Here is a 27,171-nt window from a genome sequence, read left to right as displayed (position 1 = left end):
GAAGACAAGAACAACTGAAAGAGAACACGGCCGCCACGCGCGCAACCAATTTACGTTGCTACGCCCGGCTCGAAAACGTTTAAATTCTTATTTCGAATTTTGAACAGTTGGTCTCGTTCTGCATAACAACATCCGTAAGGCAATGGCAGTTGCTTGGCCAATCGGAGCGCGCGGCGCGCTTTCGTGGGCGTATTGGCGCGCTCTGATTGGCGGAGCCGCGCGAGTTTATCGCCGGATTTGTTGCGAGCGCGGTCACCGCAGTCGCGCCGCACGATTGTCGATTGTCGCCATTGTACCGGGAGTCGCGCGCGGTGGTTGTCTGATTCGCACGCGATAATATCGATAAAACGCTAATCGATCGGTAACCGATTCGGATTATGCGAGATTAGCTGAAGTTTTTGTTTTTTTAATTAAACAGTGTTTGGTTTTCGTGCAGTGCGGCAGACTGTTGGGTGTTTTAATCGGTGCGTAAAAGCGTCAACGTGGAGCTGGACTTACATCAACGTGCCAGCGGGCACTTTATGAGGTAAATAAACAAGTTGTCACTATAAAACACCTTTCAAATGTTTTTTTAAATGACTGGGTAAGTATAGAGTTTAGATTGAAATGATTAGGTGTAAGGTAAGAGGTGATTGAACTATGAACAAAATGAATTTGTTTTCCTTCTTCGGGTCGTTTCACTAGATAGGTAGTATTGACCGTTACTGAAGTCTTATTAGAATAGTTTTGGAAGTTAGGTAACTTCTAAACGATATAGGTAGTTTGCAGTAAAGTAGCTATTATTAGATTTGACTAAAGTAAACAATAAATATAATGTAAGTAGGTACATTACTGTTACCTTTAGCTAAATATATTTCCTTAAGGTAGGTAGGTATATGCATATTTCATTCAATAATAGGGTAGGTAGGTGTTTGTTGATGTTCTTATAACCATTAATACTCGCCTACGTATTGTAAGACCTATTATTGTATAGTTTAGGTGAACGTAAATTAATTGACAGGTTATTTATCACCTATTCATGTTGAATCGAATAATAGGGTATTTGACTACTAGTCAAATCAGTCTTTTTCGAACTGTCAAAACGATTTTACTACTATGGAATTTATATGAAACACTAGCATGTGACGTCACAATCAAATTACCTACTCTTAAAATAGAAATTATGTCTAAAAGTAACTGCTGTCTACGTTTATCTATTAATCTTCTGGTGCTTTATTTCATGCATGGTGTAAAATAATTTATTTTTAATAATACAGTCAAATACCCTATTGGTAGGTGAGTACATACTTTATTGAAATGATGTAGACAATATAAATCGTATAAATTCGCACGACATGGTTTAAGGTAGGTAGCACAGAAAGGTGACGTTCGGATGTCAACTGCAGGTACATTACCGACATTACCGATTTTACCTCTGTCCATAACCTTGATAAAATGAGTGACGTTCGCCGTCGCAATACTGCCGCGATTATGACGTTCAATCCGTCACTCATTTGTGGTATTTTCTATAAAAAGGGACCTTAGTGTCGATGGCGCTTACGCCATTATTAACGATGCTCGATAAATACAATGCCGCGCGAAGCTGTGCCGCGTAAGCGCCATCGACAATAAGGTCCCTTTTCATAGAAAATGCCCCATTTTATCAATGAAATCGACAAATTGGTACAGCGGCCGCAACAGTAATGTAGCTGCAATTGACATCCGAATCTGAATGTCACCTATGGTGACCTGAAGCTACTACGTACTTGCCTAATCCGGCGGCCGACCCAAATAAGCCCAAAAAAAACCGACCCGGCCGGCGAAATCTCAAAAAGGTGAAATGCATCTTACCTACAAATGTTCAAAAATAATATGGGTATTAGGCACCTACCTATAGCTGAGCAGATAAACTTCGAGCTAGATTACCCCTTCATTCTAATTACCTACACTGCGGAAGAGATCGAAGATCTCGCGCGACTAGCGGATCGAAAATGATCCGTTAAGTCATGCTAGCCGCACTGCTACTTTAAAATCGGTTGAAAGGGGTTCCCATCCCCCGTTGGCAAGGAATTAGGGTTGTTAGGGTGTAATGTGTAGATCTTATTTTAACGTTTTAATAATGACATTTATTGGAATGTTTTTATAAATCAGTTAAGTAGTAGGTATTGGCCCTTGTGTATATAAACCTCAATGAGGGCTAGCGTTTTGTGCTCACCAGTTGGCGCCACTGTAGATGTCGGTCCAGAAAAACAAATCTCAAAATTCTACTATGCTTATTGTTATAAAATCAATACGTTCTAATACACACAAAGGTATTTTAACGTCTAAATTTGCCAATTTTTCAACCTGTTTAATTTTGCATATTTTTTAGTTGGCACTTTTTTTAAACCACTAACATTTATTGAGATATCTATTGTTTACCATGATTAATCAAAGATGGACAAAGATTTACCACAATTACGAAAAAGGAGTGAAAATTCCCGATAAAAAATGTTCAAACCCCCTCAAAACTTCTATGCATTTGACATTTTAAAAGACGCCCCTAGCGGCGAAATTAAACGCGGTAGCCCTAATTAGGTATTTTACAGATAACCTAATGAACGCACAATCGCCCGACATTTACGACCGACGCCATAAAAAACCTTTTTTATTTTTTTACACATTTACAATAGTAAGTCTTTGTGCCAGGCCGACGGACAATTTAAAAAATTAATAACGTAAATTATTCACCTTAAATGCGCATATCGTTTTTAAGCCAGTTGGTCAAGTGCGAGTGGAAGTCGCGTGCCGAGGGTTTCAGTCTATTAAATATACAGAAATCATTTTAAAATAAATAAGTTTTGCGTAAATTCCACTGACTTCCTGTAGTTTGCTCTATTGTACACACATTTACTATTCTAGAGACCTAACATTCAGGCCATTTCGCGGATATCCTCTTAAGCTGCCTTTTCACCGAGTTTGAGATTGGAGATTTAAAAGAAACGTGTAGAAATTTACCAATAAAAAAAATCTATTTATTTAATTAAAAAGTGCTTAAATCTCACCTAATCTATGATTCACCACTGGAGGGCTTCGTCACTTTTTCTTTAATATATGACATCTATTACAGTTTCTATTACAGTGCTTAAATCTATTTAACATTTGTGTGGAAAATTTGTAACATGAGATATAATAGCATTGTTGTCCATTGACATTCATCCCTAACATTATTTTGCCTATAGGTATGGCATTCATTTCATCCCTCCTCATTCTATGCCTATACCACGCTAAATAATAAGTGACTGAAAACCCAATTCACTTGTTTATCATATACTTATACCAAAGATAGATATAACTCCGTAATAGATGGATACAGTCTGAGGAAAAAACGTGCCTCGAAAATCAAGAAAATTTGATTCTCGTTCAGAGGGCGCTACTAGCTTTGGCTTACTGTCGTATAGATGCCGTTGACGGTTTCGTTTGTTATTTAACAATTTTAACGACGATGACAGTACCGCTCTAGTATAAGTTACTCTATGCTTATACAATTAACAACAAGTTCAACACACTGAGTTTCAAATGTTATACCGTCGTTATGTGTGGGGCATATACAGACATATTTTCTGAAGTTCGGAAACAATTTTGTTTTTGTATTTGCGCCAATACAGCTTTTGATTGCAATATGTAGGTATTGAGACTAGTCGACTTCACTGGCAACTGAAGAGCTGGCAGCTTTCTCGCGCAACATATTAGGCTATTAGCATCGCAATACAGCGGGGAAATGCTGCCAGCATCCTCGGCACCATGCCAAGGGGGCCACATTTTCTAGATGTATTTTAGTTTTATTTAGTTTTACTTTTTATTTAGTTTTATTTTATAGATAAGTTTATTAATGAAATAGATTTTGCTAATAAATATTAAGGCAAATACCTGTGTGTGTGTATATAAAAAATAATGGTTCTTGCCTCCACCACAGATTATATAATAGTTCTTACGAACCTCCACTCCGATTGCTTACAAGAACCTTCAACAACGGAACCCTAGAAATGGCGCTCAAATGATGTTGTTCGGCGATAAAAAGTTAAAAACAATGCTTTAATTTGGCGCGTATTTTCTGCTTCCGTTTTTGTGGCGATTAATGGTGCTTAATCGGCCTGTTATTTTGACCAGTGCGTTAATAAATGTTCCTGAGCTTATAATATATTATCAAGGGCCTGACACTCTTTGATAGAGAAAGATAGTCTTATTGCGATTCCTATAAGAGGAAAGAGAAAATAGTGCTATGCTTTGTCCTTATCACCGACCGGGTGGCATCATAGGTAGGAGGCGATGGCGAAATACCGAAATTTATAAGTGAAAGAGAAAAAATCCTATGCTGCCCAAATTTTATATGAATATTCTTTCTCCTACCCCCGGTCGCTCGGTGGCGCGTCTATAACTAATTATATATACTATGTCTATGTATATTATGGATAATTGTTGCCAGCTGGAAAATTAAGTAATTAAGCTCTTTTGACTACAGTTATAGTTTGTATCTTTATGTAGTTAAATAAATGTAAACAATGTGTTTTTACAATTTCGGGTACTTGAAACATTTATCAGTTAACTAACCAAATAGAAAACTGCCTCTGGCTTTAACCTATTTCATTTAATCGTGTAATGATTAAAATGAAACAAGTAGGATAGCCGATGCAATGAGACTAGTTTATTTTTCTAATGTGTCACAGACAATGAGATATAATAGTTTACACTAAATGTATAACAGATGGCGCTCATCATCATCATAACTCTTAAGAGCCTGGCTCTTGTCGGTGGAGTAACCGCCACTCCGTTCTTCTTTCTGCCACTGTTTTGAGCTCCTGATACGTCACTACGTTGATTTTCTCCTCCGCTTGGTCCAAAAACGCACGTCTCGGTCTTCCTCTGCCTCTCCTTTTTTCTATTCTTCCTTCTATTATAGACGGAGTAATGAAAATGTCACAAATAAGATGGCGCTAGTAGTTACTAAATAAACTTAGATTATTATGATACATATTTTAACAATGTTTTCATCCACCCTCAAATGGCTAAACATTCGATCTCGTTTTAGGTTATTTACTAGGGCGAAGTAATAGCAAATATTACAAAACTAAATTACTATTGATTAATCAAATCATCCCATATATTCCCATTTTTTTAATACCACGACGGTGGCAAACAAGCATACGGCCCGCCTGATGGTAAGCAGTCACCGTAGCCTATGGACGCCCGCAACACCAGATATATTCCATGCGCGTTGCGCGTTTTAAAAACCTGTACGCTCCTTTTTTGAAGAACCCCGTACTGTAGCCCTACGGGAAAACCTCGGCAGGGAGCTCATTCCACAGCCGAAGCGTACGCGGGAGGAAATTCCTCTTAAACCGCACAGTACGCGACCATTTAGGTGCTAGGGTGTGAGGATGGACACCCTGCCGATGGCGAGCGGTGCGTGCGGTGATAGAAAGCGGCCGTGGGCATCATGTCAAACAATTCTTCAGAGCACAGCCCATTGTACAGGCGGTAGAACACACACAAGGAGGCAAAGTCTCTCCCAACACAATCCCATTAACAGAATATCACGATTACAGCACCGTTGTTACACCACAGAATAACTAATAGTATTACCGTACAGAAAATTCACTCCTTCACAAAATTCTGATTTAGGTATAAAATTATACTTATACTCGCCGCCTGCAAGCAAAATTGAAACTTATAACTGCGCACGAACTGTGAATCTTCTTTGCGCGCCGCAGTTTTATGACCGAGCTGCGAGTGTTGGCACGGGGTTGTCACTTGACAAGTTTTTGTAAGTACCTATACCTACTGATTTATTATTTTTAAGATAAATATGTAGGAATTACAAACGTTGATTCTGTAAACATAATTTTTTTATCCGGAGATAGTATGTCTGATTCTCACGGAAGTAGGTATGCCACAGAAGTACTTATTCCTTTAAAAATATGTCGGTCAATATAGTCCGGAATTAAAAAAAAAAATGTTATTTCTGCTTTCTTGTTTTTTCCGTTTATTCAGACATCCGTAAACAGAACAATATCTATAGATTTAGGTTTCGAAGGCATTATGTATTTTCAATTTTGCGCGAGTCGAGCGGCAGCCCATTGCCATACGCCTGCCCGGGAGGCGCGCCGGCCAAATGTACCTAAACTGCGAAGTGACACCCCCCTGGTTACACTGAGTAAGTTATACAGTCGTAGTAACTCTTCTGTTTTGGCACATCGATTTAAATTAATTGAAGAATTTTCTTGCCCAATAAAATACCTAATTGTGGTTTGTTTCACCATCATCATCATGTCAGCCGATAGACGTCCACTGCTGGACATAAGCCTCCCCCAAGTCTCGCCACTCCGACCGATCCTGTCCCGCTCGCATCCACCGAATTCCCGCGACCTTCACCAGGTCGTCGCTCCATCTCATTGGAGGCCTACCAGCAGTTCGTCTTCCGTCTTCTGTGGTTTGTTTACATTCTTTTAAATACCTAAAGATACAGACTATAGGGTAATGGGTTTATATTTTAAATCGCATAAGTGATAAAAGTACTTAGTACTTACGTCATTAGACAATTGTAACAGATGCAGACATCTTATTGTTCTTAATGAATAATAACCGTCTTTGTGTGTTCCAATAAACCTATAAACATCAAAGTGTAGTTGTAGTATTTACAGTACACATGGTGCTACTTTACCGCACTAGTGCGATAATTAGCACATTACGTAACTATGTCGAAAATTTCAAGGGCCATATGTACTGTAAACTGTAAGTTCCCTTCGGTCGTGTTTTGATTTATAGCCATAGCCACTCGTCGCGAATTTCCTATTTTTCGCACTTGTATCGTAATGTAGGTACTAAAGTAGTCATCTGTGTCTCCGTCCTCGAAACGTCACAAGTTAACAAACTTATAAAAAATGTACATATTTAGAAACACAAACTATACATGTAGACAAAGATAATAATAAGTATCTAAGTCTATACCGCTTTAAATGGATTTAAAGGAAATCTTCTGACCCAGAAAAAATACCACAAAACTAAATATTTGTTTTCCACGACAAAACTATGTAGCACCAATGATTACTTATTAGATGGCTGCCGGCTAAAACCCACTTGTTCATCCATTTTTTTTCACAAGTGTTTAACAACTGACCATCGCTGACCCTTATCTCTTTGATACTAAGGTTCACCAATAGTCATTTAAGCTATAGTAGAAGCAAACCAAACTGACGATCGGGATCGTAAAACTTCTCATTCACACTCGCGTAATCGTAAGTAGTGTGAGAGAGATAGTGATATAACCCCGGTCGTCAATTTGGTTTGCTTCTATGATACTGACACTTCTTGAGCCTTATCACCGAGACATAAGACATACGTAAGGTCAGTTGAGAGCTGTTGGTACATAATGGACCAAACACACTGTCGCTAATGACTTCTGTTCTCGCCGCCGCAAACAGTGCGTTTGCGTTGGTAGTTAGCGATGTGCGCCGATTTCACTCAGAAGGTGCCGAATTTCAACTTAAGACTAAGGTAAGCGCTTTAGATACGTGTTTCTCTGTTTAATAATTGACTGTTGCTCTGAAAACCTTATTGACAACAATTTTTTATTGTGATAATGGGACAATCTTACACAAATAGACCTAGCCCAATGGCAGTAAGCTCAATAAGGCTTGTACTGTGGGTACTAGACGGCAGTATGTATTTAAGGTATAGATAAATACTTAAGGGGATCCCATGCCCCAATGACCTTCGATTTGAATCCCTTAGTTTTCTAATATTTTTTGTAGCTTATCATATTAACATCAACGGATTTTAGCAATATAGTATCCCATATTTACTTCAAAGTTCATTGGTTTCGAAATATTTGGCATCAAAGTTGAACAATTTTAGGCCAAAAAACTGGTTTTCTGGCCATAACTTTTGTGTTAATTAGTTTAAAATTAAAACCTTAGACAAATTTTTAGAGACGTCTAAGACGAACCTAAATATGTAGATTTCGTATAAGTAAGATCTTTCACAGCAATCGAGATACGAAAAAAGTGTTTTTTTTGACAATGTTTAAAACAATCATAAATAAATAAGTATTCATTTTTTTCACAATCCGCTAGACAAAAATGGAGATAGAAGATTGAAGAACCGATAGCCGCTTGTCTTATAATTCTATATGTAGTGCAAAAGTAGGAGATACGATTCAAAACTTGTCAAAAATCGATGAAAACGTCAGGTAGCCCCTTAAATACAGACATAAAAAACATCCACAACTCTTAAACAAAAATCAGTGATAAACTCACAAATAAATGCCCTTAATAGGATTCAAACCTGTGACCAACTGCTTCGCAGGCAGGGTCACTCCTGACTACGCTAGGAGGCCGTTCCTCTCTAACAATCTCATTCCCCTGGCTATATAATACTTATTCGCAAATTCCCAAGAGATTCCGCTAAGTTCTGGTTCTTCTTCTTTTTAAAATTATGGCTTCAGTCCAGTGGGACTATTTCGCCAGCAGCAAGGTATTAAGAGCTTTAAATACGATAAAAATTGTACGGTTGTACAAGACAGTGTACGGTGATTTGTTAGCTCTTGTAAATCGATAGCTAGACTTTACAAGAAGCACGTGGACTACCGGCCGTTGACTCCAAAATGGTGGTTAAACGCGCTTCAAGATTAATTCTCCATTCACTGCACACTACCACATTAGATTACTGTATAATAAGCTATCGATATTACACTTTAAACAATATTAATGAGCGAAAATCAAAGTAATTAATCACGAGGCTAACTATCAAGATGGCGCTCGAATCTGCAGTTTTGGTTGTAAAGCCGTCGTTAATCGAACTTGCAAATAATGAAAACAAATATGACAGATTTTGTTAGCGTTTGACACATAACCTAACATTTAATTTAACTAAAAATTTATATAGATAAAATATTTAAGTATATAGACTGTTGACAAGGTCATGGTTGTCTTTTAAAAGAGCGAGATTACAAAGTAATGAAGGTAAAATGGTTCGTTTACATTATTTGCAAGTTCTATTGACGAAGACTTTAGATGGAACTCGGCACGGGTTACTCAGTCACCGAAAATGAGAATCTGAATCTGGTAATTTGCGAATAGGTATGGCCAGGGGAATGAGATTTTTCAGGAATGACCCTAAAGATGGGCTTCAAAATAAATACTCTACGAACATCTAAAATGTTATACTTCCAACTGGTACACATTCCACTCCCAGTCTCACAGCCTTTGACATTTCAAACAGTTTTTTCCTCGGGCAAGTCTCGTTAATTGGTTAAGCAATGTCTTCCCAACGCTTGACAACCCCTGGCTAAATAACCAGTGTTGCGTGACACGTGACTAATAGATAGTTTATATAGTAACGGAGGTCAGGTTAGCTGGTCGAGACAAAATGTTAGGAAATATTTTTTTAGTATGTGGCTAATGCAAAGATATAACATTAATGACAATCATAATTGCACCTTATACCATTGTGAGAAGGTTAAAAATGTTTTGATGTTATGTTTTTTTTGGTAAGCGTAGTCCAGTAGCGTATTTGCTTGTATGAGCGGACTTGTTTTCTGTGACTTTGTTGTAAGTAAGTAGCAAATGTTTTTTTTTGTAGCTAGAGCTACCCACTGTATGCTTTCGGAAATATATTTTTGACTAATACCTATAACTTTACCAAAATATATGTATTAAATGTAACATCTTTAGGTATAGTATGAATCTTCTCAAATAATTTTTACGCCTAACACCCTAATCTGTTAAACAAAATCCATTGTTTCTTTTATGTGAGCGGTCGGCAATTGTGTTTGAGCGCATGCCACGCGTACGCGTAAGCGACGGTAAACCTCGACGGTTGGTCGGGGTTCGGACGTTGTATGATTTAATCCTAATACCGTGAAATACTTTAACCTCAGAAAATAACTTTTAGTTAGCTAATAAGTTTTAGTCGGCCATTCTGAGAAGGAATGAGGCATGTTTGCCGTGAGTCAATATTTGTCAGTCGGCTACCGGCGATCGAAGACAGTCGTGCAGCCCAATTCGAACGTAAGTACGCCTTTATCAGCTGGTGTGGTAAAACGAAGACATACATACATACGTACATACTTATCCTTACTGTGTTCATTGCCTTAACTCCGAACACCGTGAAATACTTTAACCTCAGAAAAGAACTTTAGTTAGCTAATAAGTTTTAGTCGGCCATTCTGAGAAGGAATGAGGCATGTTTGCCGTGAGTCAATATTTGTCAGTCGGCTACCGGCGATCGAAGGCAGTCGTGCAGCCCAATTCGAACGTAAGTACGCCTTTACCAGCTGGTGTGGTAAAATTGTAGATTGTGTCACAAGGGAGCAAAATGACATATTTACAGCGAGGGCGTACATTGAATCCTGAACGAAGCGAAGGATTCTATAATTAAATCCTGAGCGTAGCGAGGTATTATCTATAATATAATCCTAAGCTAAGTGAGGGATTTGTGTTAACGCCCGAGGTGGAAATGATTTTGCTACCATGTGACACACACTGCTTTTCACATCACCCATGAGAAATTTATGTATATAATATAGTATGCAAAAAATAAAAATATCGTGTTCTAGAATATAAAAGTGCCACTTTCCTAGCAGGGAAGAAAAGCCCTTTTTCGAATAGGTGATGTGAAAATATCTTTGCACCAGTGCACACACATCTTAAATTTTTTAGGGTTTCGTACCAAAAGGGTAAAAACGGGACCCTATTACTACGACTCCACTGTCCGTCTGTCCGTCTGTCTGTCTGTCTGTCTGTCTGTCTGTTTGTCTGTCCGTCCGTCTGTCTGTCTGTCTGTCTGTCTGTCACCAGGCTGTATCTCATGAACCGTGATAGCTAGTCAGTTGAAATTTTCACAGATGATGTATTTCTGTTGCCGCTATACTATAACAACAAATACTAAAAAGTACGGAACCCTTGGTGGTCGAGTGGGCTGTCGTGGTAAAAAGGCTATTTATGTATAATATATATATTATATGTATAATATATATTATATAATGTTATTTCGTAACTAGTACGTACAAACAATGAGGATATAATAAGATAGAGCGGTACTGTCATAGTAAATTTTGTAACCACTGTAAATTCACTGCCATCTATCGACATACTTTAAAACTAAAAATGAAGATTTATAAAAATACGTTAAAATGTATTTAAATATGGATAAATGATTTTTTTATTTGCATTAATTATTTTTATATGATTTTGACCCATGTTCTTTCACTGGTATGCGTTAAAATTATAAATAACAAACGAAACAGTCAACGCCCTCTATACGAGAGTAGGCCAAAACTAGTGGCGCCATCTGATCGAGAATCAAATTTTCGTGATTTTCGAGGCACGTTTTTTCCTTAGACTGTATCCATCTATTACGGAGTTATATCTATCTTTGGTACAAAGTATAAGCGCAAATCAATTGTCCAAACCGCGACCCGCTACCAAACTTTATAATAAAAAAGCAACTATTTATATTAAATGGTTTATTAATATAATGAATCATGACATCGCCAATTCGTGACACGTGCATTGCCTTAATACATAATTACATTGAACCAAAACATGTTTTATTTATGTCACACGTATTACCATACTCATTCTCAATAATTGAGGCAAACTCGTTATCCCTTATGTTAAAAATTAATATCTCCCGAATACCCTATGCGATAATCCACGTGTTCAAATTAATTTAAGATTGTCGCATCTCGTAACAGTATAATAACATTTTCAACCTTATTGATATAGTATTACAGTTTAATTTAAATTGCAGTTTTTTCGAGTTATGACTTTTTCGGGGGGAATATTGTAACTTTTAATACTAGCGACAATTATGGAGATCATAAAGGTGGAAAATATTAATATGGAGCTGAGGGGTCCAAGTTGATTTTAATTGGGAGTCTCAAGACCCTCTGGAAGGTATTTCGCGACAATTAGCTGGATTTATGTCGTTCGCAAAGTGGTTTATTGTGACTTGTATTCGTACCTTGTATTGTACAGGTTATTTATTAGACACACTAGATATGTACTGCATGGGTGGCCCAAAATATGTTGTTTTGTTTTTACTGAAGCTTTATGTTGATAATATTGTCTTCGGTTACCGCGATAGTTACTCATGAAATAAAACTATGAAAACGGATTATATCGCGTATATTGAATTTATAATACATCCCGACGTTTCGAACTCTTTACAGCGTTCGTGGTCAACGGGTGGCTGATATAATCCGTTTTCATAGTTTTATTTCTTTATATTGATAATTTAAAAAAGTTTTCGTTTGTGTATCAAAGCTAAAGTAAATTATTTTGATGATAATACTAAAGAGAATAAATAATATTGAAGATTATATTGACAAATTTTGTTGTCACAGTAAATTTACTGCCATCTATCGACACAGAGTTAAAACTAAAAATAAAAATGAATAAAAATATCATATATGTATATATATATATATATATATATATATATATGTATATTATACCTAATATACCTATGGATAAATGTTTATTTTTATTTTTATTGTTATTATTTTTAGAACGCCATATGACTGACCATGTTTTTTCACCGATATGTGTTACAATTGTTTAATATCAAACGGTGTCGCCAACGCCATCTACCCGAGTATAAGCCAAAGGTGTGGCGCCATCTATCGAGGATAACTTTTAGCTAGATATTCTGAGGCACGTTTTTTCCTTATCCTTAGACTTTACTTATCTTATACGGAGTTACATTTATCTTTGATAATACGTTTTGCCTTATTTAAATGATTTTAAAATTACATTTTGTAAATGAAAAATATCCCTAATAATCTTTGTCAACGTATTTTTTGGCCAACCTGTATATATTATTCGTATTGGTTTTTTAAATTAAAATTACACTAACTGAGATAAAACTATTTTTATCACATTTATTTGAAAAGAGTGGTAATAGCACATACGAGGGTGGCGAATAGCGTGTCATTAGTAATTGTGATATCACAGTGTGATATTCAAATATTGACAAAAAAACAAACACAAAAAAAACAAAAAAAAAACAAAAGAAACAAAAGGTAACAAAATAAATTCGCGATAGACCCGTTTGTAAATGTGATTTAATGTTTTCAAAACGCGAAAGTTTTAAATGTTATATTGACAAAAAAAACTTTACCTAAGTACGAGTAGGCCTCAAGGGCTCCACAAGTCAATACAACATTTGCAGTGACATAATTATAGTGACATGAAAAATACATAGCAAGATTTATAAATACAACGTACTACTAATTATGTAGGTAATACGTTCATGCCACAGTCTACATAATTCAACACATTCTTACCCAATTCTATTACAAATGAACTAATAATTCCCTGTCTTATTAGAATCCTGCGTTTCAGGCTAAGTGCAAGTGACTAGCGAATCCTATAACCGTCACATTTTGTACCCTGACAAATTATCGCGGAGAGACGCACCGTTGTCGGGAATATTGCCCGAGCTGGGATGTTGCCGGCAATATTGTATGTAAGAGGGATGAAAATCACGTGTCGATTGTATTTTTAACAGCCTGTTTAGACATTGATTAGTATTTAGTGAGAATTCATACTGTCACTAGACGCAAGTAGCAAATGTATGAATGAGTGACAGCTGTACAAAACCGTATTTAATTGTAAATAAGTAACCTCTTGTATAAATTTTTTTTGGTGGGTAAACTGCGTGAGAAGCGCAATATCAATCTGATTAGGTTATGCAAACCGAGATATTTTTATAGGTACTTTTTTTTTTGAAGAATGGATACGGATCATTTATAGATTAGAATACTCTTAGAACTATTTTAATTGGTAACGTTACTGCTTAAGGTGCAGTGGGTTCATTTTGAAAAACGCATTTAACTGATTTGCAAGACCGAAGTGATCCCATAAGTGCTCCGTTTGTCAAAACAAAGTTTTGCACGGAACACTAAAAATCGTACCACTTTTTTAGATCGAAGCCAAAAACATGAAAATTGCTTCTAAAATGCACAATTTTATTTTTTTATCGAGCTCCTCGATTACTTTTTTTTCTTAAAACTTAAAAAACAATTAAAATTAAAAAAATGATATCTGCGATCCCGAGCACGCACAGCTGTCTCAATCACGATTACGCTCAGTAAGAGTGAGGGAAGAATTAATGCCACGCAGTGAGAGTGAGAGAAGAATTAATTGCTTGCATATGGCCAGCAATATTTTCAGCAGCAATATTTTCGCAAATGACAAAACTCGTTGGGGCACACCACTAATCCTTGCACATGTTATACACCAGGATAGAAATAGGAACAATTTACGCATCAGTGTTGATTTGTTGAACGTTAATGTAAATTTGAGGGGTAATTACGTGCAGAAATGCGGTTTTGTTCCTGTAATACAGGTTCTTACGTGTTATGTCAAAATGGCGAATGATTATAGTAGTTTGAGGGCGCATATGTCGTTTTGGTATTTGGAAGTATTTAATTTAGTTCTATTCCGTAGTTTGTTAGCGGTTCGATTTTGTTGGAGATGAAATGGGAATGATTTTGTGTAAATAATGTATTAATTTACTTACTGGTCGAACAAGTATTGTAGTAAAATTTGTCACTTGTAAACAATAGGTCGTGAGTTTATCCATGGTTTATACGGAGAACCGTATCTATGTCACAGGGCGGACACGCTATACATCAAAAATCACTTGCGTTTCTATGTGTGAACGGCACGTCTGTACACGCGTCATGCGTCATAGTGTGATTAAGTTGCTTAAAAACAGTACTGAGCGGCCGGCAAATAGCCGTCAATCTGCTGTCGCGGGGCGAAGTAATTCGAGTCGGGGCGGGGCGGTGCGTGGCCGTTCTGTATGATACTACTATTACTTATTCTGTGTCTATGTTACGTAAGTACGGACAGTAGGCCGAGCACATGATTGGCGCGACAGTATCTCGCCGCGAGATAGACTACCCGTCTTTCACTAACTGTATGAATTAAAGAGGGACGGGTAGTCTATGTCGCGGCGAGATACTCTCGCGCCAATCATGTGCTAGCCCGACAGATGTTCATTGACATTTTCCATTGGTCTTTCGTCTGTCGAACATAGAATGTCTAGCTCTCACCGGCATTTCAACTGGCAGCTACGGTCCAAAATTAACTGTATTATTTCGTTCAGGTGTGTCTTTTACTGTATTTTTTGTAGTTCTAAGGCAAAGTATGCGTATAAATGGAAGAAAAAACTCGCAGTCAACCAAATTGAGCTTTGGTATTGATACTTAATTTCCTTTTGAACTTATGGACTAGTTGCAGTATTAGACTATAGTTGGGAGGTTTTTCAGTACTGATTTGTGTCTGTAAGGATTTGTCTAACCCATTGGGTGATAATTGCCAATATTATGTGACACCCAACTAGGTCCATTTGTAGGTAAGTCACCCGCTAAATAAATTCTAACACTATCCTTTTCCCCCCAGTGCCGCTGGTGCGATGTGCGACCGAGCCAGCTTCGGCGGCTCCATGGGCTTCCCCATGAGCATGTCCATGGGTTCCATCGGTTCCATGCCCATGATTGGGCAGAAGAAGTCCCCAGAGGAACACATCAAGAGGCCCATGAATGCGTTCATGGTGTGGAGCAGACTGCAGCGGCGGAAGATAGCCCAGGACAACCCTAAGATGCACAATTCTGAGATCTCTAAGAGATTAGGTAAGTAACCATTATAGATATGTATAGTAGGTCCCACAGATCCACAGAAGAAGAATATTGCAGAAGAGGAGAACCAGAAACAAATTTAACGAACCAATGTGTTGATATAGCTTGAAGAAGGATAGAACTGCAAAAACTGATATGGTTTTAAAATCCGGAATACAGAACAATAAACTGACTAAAGAACTAACAAGAACTGAAGTCAAATAAAACGTCAATGATATAAAACTGAAAACGGATTATATCGCGTATATTGAATGTATACTACATCCCGACGTTTCGAACCCTTTACAGCGTTCGTGGTCAACGGGTGACTGAGGAAAAATATCCACATACAAAAATAATGAACCATCATAAACTATAAAATAAACTTTAAGGCTGGTTGTACATGCAAAATCAGTTCAAAAGGCTAGTTATACAATAAAAATATTTTCAAGTAAATCTATATATATACGCGATATCGCTACGCCGGCTCCAACCCTACACCTCTGGCCCGAGAAAATTTAATTCCCTCCTAATTTGTAGGAGGGTATCCCAATATGGGACCGGCAACGTCAATGTTAAGTTGATTCTAAGCTTGAAGATCACCCAGGACAGCACTAAGACGCACAAAAATATCCAAAAATGCCCTTCGCAATGCAAATATCACTTAAACAATAGTAGAAGCTCATCTAAGTGAATCTTAAGTTAATAGCTATCAATAGCCAAAGACATTGTCTTATTCTTCCATCAATCTGATCCCTCGCCCTTGATCTTATCACCCGATGTATTGTGATGGAAAGCACCTGAGATTGCTCGGTGTAAGGGGCTCATTTGATTGCAAATTGACCATTCACCGCTCTGAGCGGATCTGGGAATGAATGATTTGGTTTAATTAGTTGTCTAAGTCTTGGTATGCACAAGTGAGTCGCTTAACTTCAAATTTGGGTAAATCCATCTGCGAGTTTGGTATTAAGAAAAGGTAATAGGGTAGATATTTGCTGAGAGGGTCGAATGGATTTACCCGAGTTTCAAAGATAGATATAACTCCGTAATAGATGGATACAGTCTAAGAAAAAAACGTGCCTCGAAAATCAAGAAAATTTGATTCTCGATCAGAGGGCGCTACTAGCTTTGGCCTACTGTCGTATAGATGGCGTTGACGGTTTCGTTTCTTATTTAACAATTTTAACGCATATCAGTGAAAGAACAAGGGTCAAAATCATAAAAATAATTAATGCAAATAAAAAAATTCATTTATCCATATTTAAATACATTTTATCGTATTTTTACAAATCTTCATTTTTAGTTTTAAAGTGTGTCGATAGATGGCAGTGAATTTACTGTGGTTACAAAATTTACTATGACAGTACCGCTCTAGTATAAGTTACTCTATGCGAGTATGAAGTTAAGCGACACAAGTAAATGATTATGTGTTAAATATGTTTGTGGTAACCCAGATGTTTACATGTGTATGTAAGGTTTCCTAAAACTTTAAAAAGTTATGAAACTGTCAAAATAATTTCACCATAAAAATAAGTTTCAGTAAACGGAAAATCCGTTTCCCATACCAAAATATGAGAAGTTTCCGAAATTTTCCATTTCAAAGCAAAAATATATTTCCTATCACAGATAAGTAATTTTAAAATTATATTATGTGTAAATTTTTGTATGAAATAGCACGCTTGGTATACAAATCGTGGTATTTGCGTCGTCTAGCGTATATAGCTGTGCCCTGTAGCCTACTTGCTGAATAAATGTTTGATGTTTGGAGTTCGCACAGATCCGCGTCCACCACATCCGCCCATCGATATCTAGATCGACCGCCAACTACTACAACTATTACAGCTACTACTTTTTAAGGTTCCGTACCCAAAGGGTAAAAACGGGACCCTATTACTAAGACTCCGCTGTCCGTCTGTCCGTTCTTCTGTCCGTCTGTCTGTCACCAGGCTGTATCTCATGAACCGTGAAACAGTTGAAATTTTCACAGATGATGTATTTCTGTTGCCGCTATAACAACAAATACTAAACACAGAATAATATAAATATTTAAATGGGGCTCCCATAGAACAAACGTGTTTTTTTTTTCTGTTTTTTTCCGGAACCCTTCGTGCGCGAGTCCGACTCGCACTTGGGCGGTTTTTTTTGTCATACAAGCTGTTATTTATTTTATCTTCATCTTCACTTGTGCGCTATGTGTAGACCGGTCTGTTTCGTACAAATCTTATAAGATAAATAAACTTTCTGGTACAATCGAGTTCAAGTTTTGACACTTGAATTATGTTATTTACTTTTATTAGCAATACTAGCTTTTGCCCGCGACTTCGTCTGCGTGGAATTAGTAATTTGGGTACCTTAGTTTTTAAACAAATCTGCTTTTTAATCCATCCTTTATCACCCCCAAATTGGTCCACACTATACATTTCCACCCCATTGTTTACACCCTTAAGGGATGATTTCGGGGATAAAAGTTATTCTATATCCTTTACCACAGCTCAAACTATCCCCATACCAAGTTTTATCTAAATCGGTTCAGCGGTTATTGATTCCCCATACAAATTTCCACCCCCCTTTTCACCCCCTTGAGGGGTGAGTTCTGGGATAAAAAGTATCATATGTCCTTCCCCGGGACTCAAACTATCTGTATACCAAATTTCAACTAAATCGGTTCAGCGGTTTAAGCGTGAAGAGGTAACACACAGACAGACAGACTTTCACATTTATAATATTAGTATGGATTAGCATTGCTGTGTTCGTTGATGATGGAGTCCGGATGTAGGCAGCAATAAAAAACTCAAACTATATGACCACTTATGTCGTTATAGATATAGATCTAAAAGATCTATTTATTATCTTTAAACGTTAGTCAAATCTGGAATGCAATTGAAATTCATTTGTCTTTATCCGCTACTTTGATATTCGGGTCAAACTTACAAAAAGGTCACTTCTGTGGACAAAACAAATTTAACGACTGGTACATTTATATCCAGTTTCTCTTATTTGACTCAAGTACTGAAAAATTTTATCCCACCTTTTCTTGAAGGTCCCTTGTCCAGCGTAAAACTGCTTTAGATTCACTTAACATAGGACGTGAACGAGTTAAGCATACTATAAAATGTGTATCTTATCTTATCTTATACTTCGATCCATAGGGATCTTTTGTGCAGTTACCCCCTAGGATAGATCCGTCCGCTACTCAAGAACTTTCCCCACCATCTCGATATGCCGGATGATGGACCTTTCGTTTTGAATTCCTTTGGTTCCAGATAGCCTGTTCCAAAGTCCTTCATTCTTTGTCTGGTGAGGGCGCGATAAAATTTGTGGTTATAACCTATTTAAATTGATTGGAATAAGCCAAAATTTAGCAGACATTTTAAATTTCAGTAGGGAATATATTCTTGCAAATTTTCGACAAAGACTTTTTATTAAGATTTTATCTGCTCCCTGCGATACGCTATGCAATTTATCCATATTTACCTTGTGTAAATATTTAAATTCGCGTCAAGAACCATCATTTGTATGCATATGTGTCGGAAACACTAATTTGCGGGTTATTTATATAGCGAGCGTGTTAATTTGGGTTTGTTTAAGGTTTTTGTGTTCTTTAATTTTGGTGTCCGGCAATTTGTGCAGTTTATGGAAACAAAACGTGCATAAAGGCAGTATTTGCGATCATTAGGGAAGTTTCTTTCATATTAAAGAATCAGATTTGACCGCTGGATATTTGAACCGAACCGATTTTGCATGTACAACCAGCCTTAAAGTTTATAGTCTATGATGGTTCATTATTTTTAGTATGTGGGTATTTTCGCACTTTGTAGTTTTTCCTCAGTCACCCGTTGACCACGAACGCTGTAAAGGGTTCGAAACGTTCGAAAATATACGCGATATAATCCGTTTTCATAGTTTTATTTCATGAGTAACTATCGCGGTAACCGAAGACGATATTCGGTGGATATTTTGTTTATAGCAGGAAACTTACTGAAGGTTTCTTTTTTTGTCGTTAGGTATCTAATAGGTATGACTATTACTACTAATATTACCAAAGAGGATATAATAAGATAAAATAAATAATAAAATAATGTCCTCCTCGCCGTGTCCGACGACGGCGACTCCAACCGTTTTTAATGGGAAACATGGAACGCTCTAATGTGGCTTGCGAAGCCAAACTTGGTTTTGAAGATGCGATTGCATGGTACGCAATGGAGCTGGCCGGCTGAATTGTAGGTGTAGGTGTACGAAGGCTTCGGGCGCGTCTTACGGAGATGGGGCTTAGCATGCAAGTCTTCTAAGCGCCGCTGCTCGTATTGCTCTACACTTTTATGAACAGTTGCGCGCCATGCCGTGCTACACATCGCGCTTTTCTCCCAGGAATCGCTCGGTATACCGCAAGTGAATAGGTGACGCTTGAGGACGTCTTTATCGCGCAAAGGCTTTACTTGCACCATAATAAGATAGAGCGGTACTGTCATAGTAAATTTTGTAACCACTGTAAATTCACTGCCATCTATCGACACACTTTAAAACTAAAAATGAAGATTTATAAAAATACGTTAAAATGTATTTAAATATGGATAAATGATTTTTTTATTTGCATTATTTATTTTTATATGATTTTGACCTATGTTCTTTCACTGATATACGTTAAAATTATAAATAACAAACGAAACCTCTAACTAACCTCTATACGAGAGTAGGCCAAAACTAGTGGCGCCATCTGATCGAGATTCAAATTTTCGTGATTTTCGAGGCACGTTTTTTCCTTAGACTGTATCCATCTATTACGGAGTTATATCTATCTTTGATATTACTATTTCTTAAAGAACATACAATACAATAAAACAAACTAAGAATTCTTTATACGATAATATATATAGTATGTATATGTACCTATAGGCATATATACGTACAGTTAAGCAAAAATGAAAGGTTAGGTACATGCTCAAATTATCAAAATACTCGTACCACCTACTATGCAAATAAACTATCTTAGAAGTAAAGTAATTGGCCTTCATTGTTAGTGCAGTTAGTATTTACCTTTGTTTTCATTCCTCCAAAGATCCGTATTTAATTAAAACAAATAAACACCACGAGCTTACCATCCGGCATTCTATAAGAAAACATTCCGTAACCTGCCTTAAATTATGCCTCAAGAGCTTTTGAAAATTTTAAACCGATAAAAAACACTTGAAACACAAAAAGTGAGCGCAATCAACCGTGAGCCCAGCGGGGGACGGCCACCGAATTAATCAACAATCAACAACCACAAGCCTTTAAAATTCACTAAGCTTTGGACAACATGACCAATTTAATTCAGACCTCTATTCGCACATTGTTGCAATTGTTCTGGAAGTCAAAGTATAGTGGGAGCGAACGAGTAGAATTTTTTTTGTGAAGATTTGTTGGCTGTTTTCCAGCTACTGTCTGTGTCAGATTTACATAAGTAGCTTTTCGCTTTAATGATAAGAATGATTGTAACAAGTGAAACAATATTAAATATATTAATAACGGGTCACTCACGTGTTTTAAGTCGAAAACGCTCGACATGTTTCACTCCGTCCCGAGGAGCGTCATCAGGAGCTTGCGTCGACGGTAACGGACCGGACGGTACGGAGTGAAACATGTCGAGCGTTTTCGACTTAAAACACGTGAGTGACCCGTTATTAATATATTTAATATGTCTATGTCTCACGGAAGTTTTGTTATTAAAAGTGAAACAATATTTAAAAAGTATTGCGAATTTCGTACTGTGCAATAATAACCCTAGGAGTATGAGGACGTGTTAAGACTAATAGGAAGGCAATTAACAATTTCGCGCGGCGATAGACTAGTTATAACGAGAAGAAACATGTTTTGAAAATTACCTTTGCTGTGTATACACTTCTTCGACCTTTTCCGCATATTCTGGAATTAATGCAAAACTTACGCCTTGCCGTTGACATTTACAAGCCTCCATAACATATGCACGCTTCTCTGCTGGCCAGCTATTCATTGTCACTAATCAATCCGCAATTCCGCAATACCATAGAGTAACTTATACTAGAGCGGTACTGTCATAGTAAATTTTGTAACCCCAGTAAATTCACTGCCATCTGTCAAAACTAAAAATGAAGATTTATAAAAATACGATAAAATGTATTTAAATATGGATAAATGATTTTTTTTTATTTGCATTAATTATTTTTATGATTTTGACCCATGTTCTTTCACTGATATGCGTTAAAATTGTTAAATAACAAACGAAACCGTCAACGCCATCTATACGACAGTAGGCCAAAGCTAGTAGCGCCCTCTGAGCGAGAATCAAATTTTCTTGATTTTCGAGGCACGTTTTTTCCTTAGACTGTATCCTATTACGGAGTTATATCTATCTTTGGCAATACTAACGAAACTAAAACACTACCCCGGGCTCAAAAAAAGCCCATGTCCTATTTTGCGACACTTTATCGAAGATTTATTCTTATTTTGGGACTGTACACTGCTCACGTGAGACGCGAATACAAAATAAACGCATCCTGCGCGTGACGTCGCCATTTTCTATTCTGTTTGATGGATTTTTTTTGGCGCGTGTTTTTCTTTTGTACTGCAAACCACGTCTCCTATGAATTTAATATTGTTAAAGTCATGCGTGTATTGGATTTAATGAAATATTAATCTGTGTTGAAAAAATCATTGCTCTAGCTTCAAAAACCACGGAGGAAACAGTCGAGTACGTTTGTATGGAGAAATGACCACTCCTGTTGGCTCTTAAGGCAATGAGGGAAGTATGGCGTGTTCTTTGGCGTGCTAACAAAAAATAGCAAAAATTATTCTTATCTTTCTAACCTTCATTATGTTAACATTACCCAACCTGGAACCGTCCCGTTTTTAACAAAAAGGGCTGTTACTGTTACCGTCATCGGAAAACAGTCAGTAACAGTTGCTTTCGCGAGTAGGGTGACAATGGCGCGCTTAAAAGTGGACCGTATTGTCCCATACAAACATACAAATAAATTATTCATTGCTTTCAAGAGGTGGATGAATTTGTTCTTCGCTTGAAGGATGGGCGAGGAATGCTTCAAACACTATACACATATTGCTGCTAGAGATTGTAAAAAGTATATTTTTAAGTTACTGTTCTACTACCTACAAAAAACCGGCCAAGTGCGAGTCGGACTCGCGCACGAAGGGTTCCGTACAATCACGCAAAAAAACTGCAAAAAATCACGTTAGTTGTATGGGATACGTTAGTTGTTTGTTGTTGTTATACGTTGTACTTACATATTTATTTTATTTTGTTTTTAGTATTTGTTGTTATAGCGGCAAAATTTCAACTGTCTAGCTATCACGGTTCATGAGATACAGCCTGGTGACAGACAGACAGACGGACAGTGGAGTCTTAGTAATATCTAGGGTCCCGTTTTTAACCTTTAAAAGCAATAATTCGAATCTCTTTATATTGAATATCCATATAAACTGACTTTTTATTACATTTCTTAAATTATTTTCGGTCAATGTTTCGGTAAATAAGCTTAGTTAACGCTGAGGCTTGCTAGACACCTAAGATTCCTTAACAAGGTTTTGTGCATTAGATCACTGCCTAAACGTGCCTCGAAAATCACGAAAATTTGATTCTCGATCAGATGGCGCCACTAGTTTTGGCCTACTCTCGTATAGGGGGCGTTGACTGTTTCGTTTGTTATTTATAATTTTAACGCATACCAGCGAAAGAACATGGGTCAAAATCATATAAAAATAATTAATGCAAATAAAAAAAACATTTATCCATATTTAAATACATTTTAACGTATTTTTATAAATCTTCATTTTAAGTTTTAAAGTATGTCGATAGATGGCAGTGAATTTACAGTGGTTACAAAATTTACTATGACAGTACCGCTCTATCTTATTATATCCTCATTGGATCACTGAGACGATTAGAAATGACAGTTTGATCTAATTTCTAATTGTGAATTATCATTCACAACGACGGGACTTAATAGCGTAAAATAATAATGAATAATAATGAGTCAAAATCGTGAGTTTAAATTGTGAATTATTCTTCAAACAGTAACTTCAAACACTCTCACATCATAACAAGTTGTCACTGATGCTTTCCAAGTAGAATATAGATCTCTATTATTAGTTCAGTTCTGTTATTTTAGTAGGTACTAGGTACTAACCAATCGGAGCGTACTTGATTATTAAACCAAATAATAATTCAAACAAGACAGCATAATAACAGGATATCAAACGCACTCCAAATTACCTCAGTTTATTGTCAATAAAAACAATAGTACACTCCAGAGACCGTACACCCTCACATCTGTCCACCTGTCAATACGTATCTACAAACTTTAAAATGCTGTTCAAAAACCACCCTTGTTACGGTACAATAAGGGTGTAACTATTTGTTCGGCACTAATAAATCGACGAACAAAACGGTTTTGTTTACGGAATCAATCGAAATGCTGTAGGTGTACAATGGAACGTTTTTGCCGGTATGTGACATACGGGGCGCGAGGACTGAAAGCGAATGGAAAAATGTTTATTTTTCTAATTTTCTTAAAGCAAAGCTGTGGAAAGATGGCACCGAAAGTAATGCGAAAGTAAAAAAAGGTTGAAATGTGCAAACACTCATAAAATCGTAGAACATTTTCTTACATTTATAATAAAGTCTTCAACTGAAAGTTACCTAGGCCTGTTCCTGTAGAATAGGCACACAATGTCTTCTTAAGGTGTTGCGTTCTTATACAGATGCTTAGTACAGATGGACTTTTAAGCCGTTTGTAAACATGAAAAGCTAGTCTAAACCACAATTCCATATTCGATAATCAATACCGAAATTCGGTCCTAATGTATGTACCTATACACCCTACTGACCTTCATGTCTTGTAGATTTCGTGACAAATAATTGAAAAAAGAACCTAAATTCACTATGATTTACGATTTAAATTTTTACGCCGTATGTACTTATATTTGCTGTGATATTTGTCTCAGCAAATTTTTAATAATCATCAATTTATCGAACATGTTTCCGAACAAGCTCGCACTCCCGTCTCCCCATACGCATTGTTTGTTTTCTGTCTGATGCACCTCCAACGCTCAGTTAATATTAATCAACAGGGGAGCGCCCTCATACTGTCTCAGGTTACGTAATAGCGATTACGTACACATTCGACTATCACGCCTGTAATCTAGGGGTAGGCAGTTGTGTGTGTGGGTCGGTAGACCGGCAGGCGTGTTTATGATAAGACCTCTCAAAAATCGTTTCATACTTGTTAGCTGAACTTTTCGCGATACACTGTAAGAAATGTTTGCATCAACACTCAACAGTAATAAAATATTGTGTTAAATACCTACAACTTACACAAAAATTGGGACTATGTGTTACAACGGCCAACAGGTCAAACAAAATCGGTTTTAGGATATTGACCAAAATTTATTTGTCAGTTATTTTTTAACAATTTCATTCTTATTACAATTAGGTTGGCTCTTTTTTTTAGTTTAGGGTTGGTATCGTGAATCTCATGATATAAGAACCCTATACTAAAAGTTCTTCACTATAACCTACACAACACTGATTTAAACTTTTACGATTTTTACTCATTATTATTCACAACGACGGGACTTAATCGCGTAAAATATGTTTTAAATTCATTCAAGTTAATAAACAACACCAAGTGCAGGTAGTTACAAAATCTCGCGCGCTAGATGTTGATGTCAACTTTAGCCAGTCTTCGAGACCACGGGGACAACGCCGTCCTCGAAACGTCGGAGGTAGATTTAAAACATATTTTACGCGATTAAGTCCCATCGTTGTGAATACGGTACTCAATTTGTAGCATACGGTTGTTCACACTTTCTGTATATGTATTTGAAATTTGAATAGCATAAGGTGCAATTAATGCTCCCTCAATTCTGTACGTATAACACCTTGGATAGGGGAATCCCTCTTAATAGTTAATATTAATTACTGACGCACAAAGTAAATTGCGCCCTCACAACTCACAAGTCTCACACATTTCCAGCTAATACCTTTCTAGTTTTAAGAGCTATAAGAAGCCGTACTTTACTAATTTACGTTTATATGACGTTTAAAGTTAGTTCGGCTAGTACCTAATACGCTGTTTGTTATTTGATCGTGACGTCACGATCAAGTTAAAGTCTTGAAGTATGGAAAACAAGTAAAATGTGATTTTGACGGTGAAATATTGCATTTATGTACCTACCTACTTACGTAGTTGCTGGACCAATCTATTAAAAAAAATGTAAGCAATCAAATTTAAAAAAAAATCATTTCGAATCTCAGAAAGAGAAAAGACCTCAACTTATGTTTTTTATTATTTCCATAGGTATTTGTTGCGCCTTCCGTTTTTTATTTATTAATACAAAAAAAAACAATTGCCATTAAATGTGGTATACAATGGTGTTACATTATTATTTATAGAGCCATACACATTTAGCCTTTAAAAGCCATGCAAATTGAAAACTTATACTAAGTTTAAGTTTAATTAACATTATTATTTTAATCAACTTCTTTATTTAGATTTTGTTATAAAATTCAACATGTGTCATCATCATTCTGTAGGCATAACACCTTAGATTGAGGATTCCCTCTTAATATTAATTACACGCACAAAAGCAAATCGCACCCTCGCAAGTCTCACACTTCCAGTTAATACCTTGCTAATTTAAAGAGCTCCTAGAAGCCATACTTTAACTAACATATATTTGACGTTTTAAGCTAGCTGTATTATATGGTGGTAGGTATGTTTGTTTGACGTTTCAATATGCATTTCGTAGAATCACGATTGTAGGGGACTGGGTTTTGTTATGGAGATTATATATGGTAGGATGGTAACATATGTTAGGTATATATTATGTTATTTTATTTAATGTGGATGTTTGTTTGTCATTCGTTAAGAATCTTGTCACATTATTGTGTAAAAATAATGTACATTTTTGTATAACCCTTAATTTCATTATTATTCACAACGACGGGACTTAATCGCGTAAAATAAGTTTTAAATTTACTTACGTCCGACGTTTCGAGGACGGCGTTGTCCCCGTGGTCTTTGAGAAGACCCGATCATCGATGATCGGAGGAGATTAAGTCCCGTCGTTGTAAACAATAATGAGTAAAAAACCGGCCAAGTGCGAGTCAGACTCGTGCACTGAGGGTTCCGTACTTTTTAGTATTTGTTGTTATAGCGGCAACAAAAATACATCATCTGTGAAAATTTCAACTGTCTAGATATCACGGTTCATGAGATACAGCCTGGTGACAGACAGACGGACAGACGGACAGCGGAGTCTTAGTAATAGGGTCCCGTTTTTACCCTTTGGGTACGGAACCCTAAAAATCGTGAAAGTTTGAACCCTTAAATTTCAACAAATTCTTACATTAAAAAATAACTACAGCCTCTAATAAGCTTTACACAACTTTTAATTCAAAATATATAATTATATTTCTCACTGGTAATATGTAAGTAGGTATATAATATTGAAACTGATGAAACCAACATGAAACTGGGAGCAATAATCGA

General features: G+C 36.7%; 1 protein-coding gene across 1 annotated transcript in view; it reads left to right on the top strand.

Moving 5' to 3' along the window:
• The first annotated feature begins 264 nt into the window (after nucleotides 1–264).
• LOC134740828 (transcription factor Sox-21-B-like) overlaps nucleotides 265–27,171 on the top strand; it is an 84,252-nt gene continuing 57,345 nt past the window's right edge. The window contains exons 1-2 of the mRNA XM_063673472.1: nucleotides 265–526; nucleotides 15,432–15,661. Of these exons, the coding sequence (XP_063529542.1) occupies nucleotides 522–526; nucleotides 15,432–15,661 (235 nt within the window). The 5' untranslated portion in view covers nucleotides 265–521. The remainder of the gene's footprint in view (nucleotides 527–15,431; nucleotides 15,662–27,171) is intronic.

This window comes from Cydia strobilella, chromosome 4 (assembly GCF_947568885.1).
Source record: "Cydia strobilella chromosome 4, ilCydStro3.1, whole genome shotgun sequence".
Classification (NCBI taxonomy): domain Eukaryota; kingdom Metazoa; phylum Arthropoda; class Insecta; order Lepidoptera; family Tortricidae; genus Cydia; species Cydia strobilella.
This window is presented reverse-complemented; position numbering and strand designations above follow the sequence as displayed.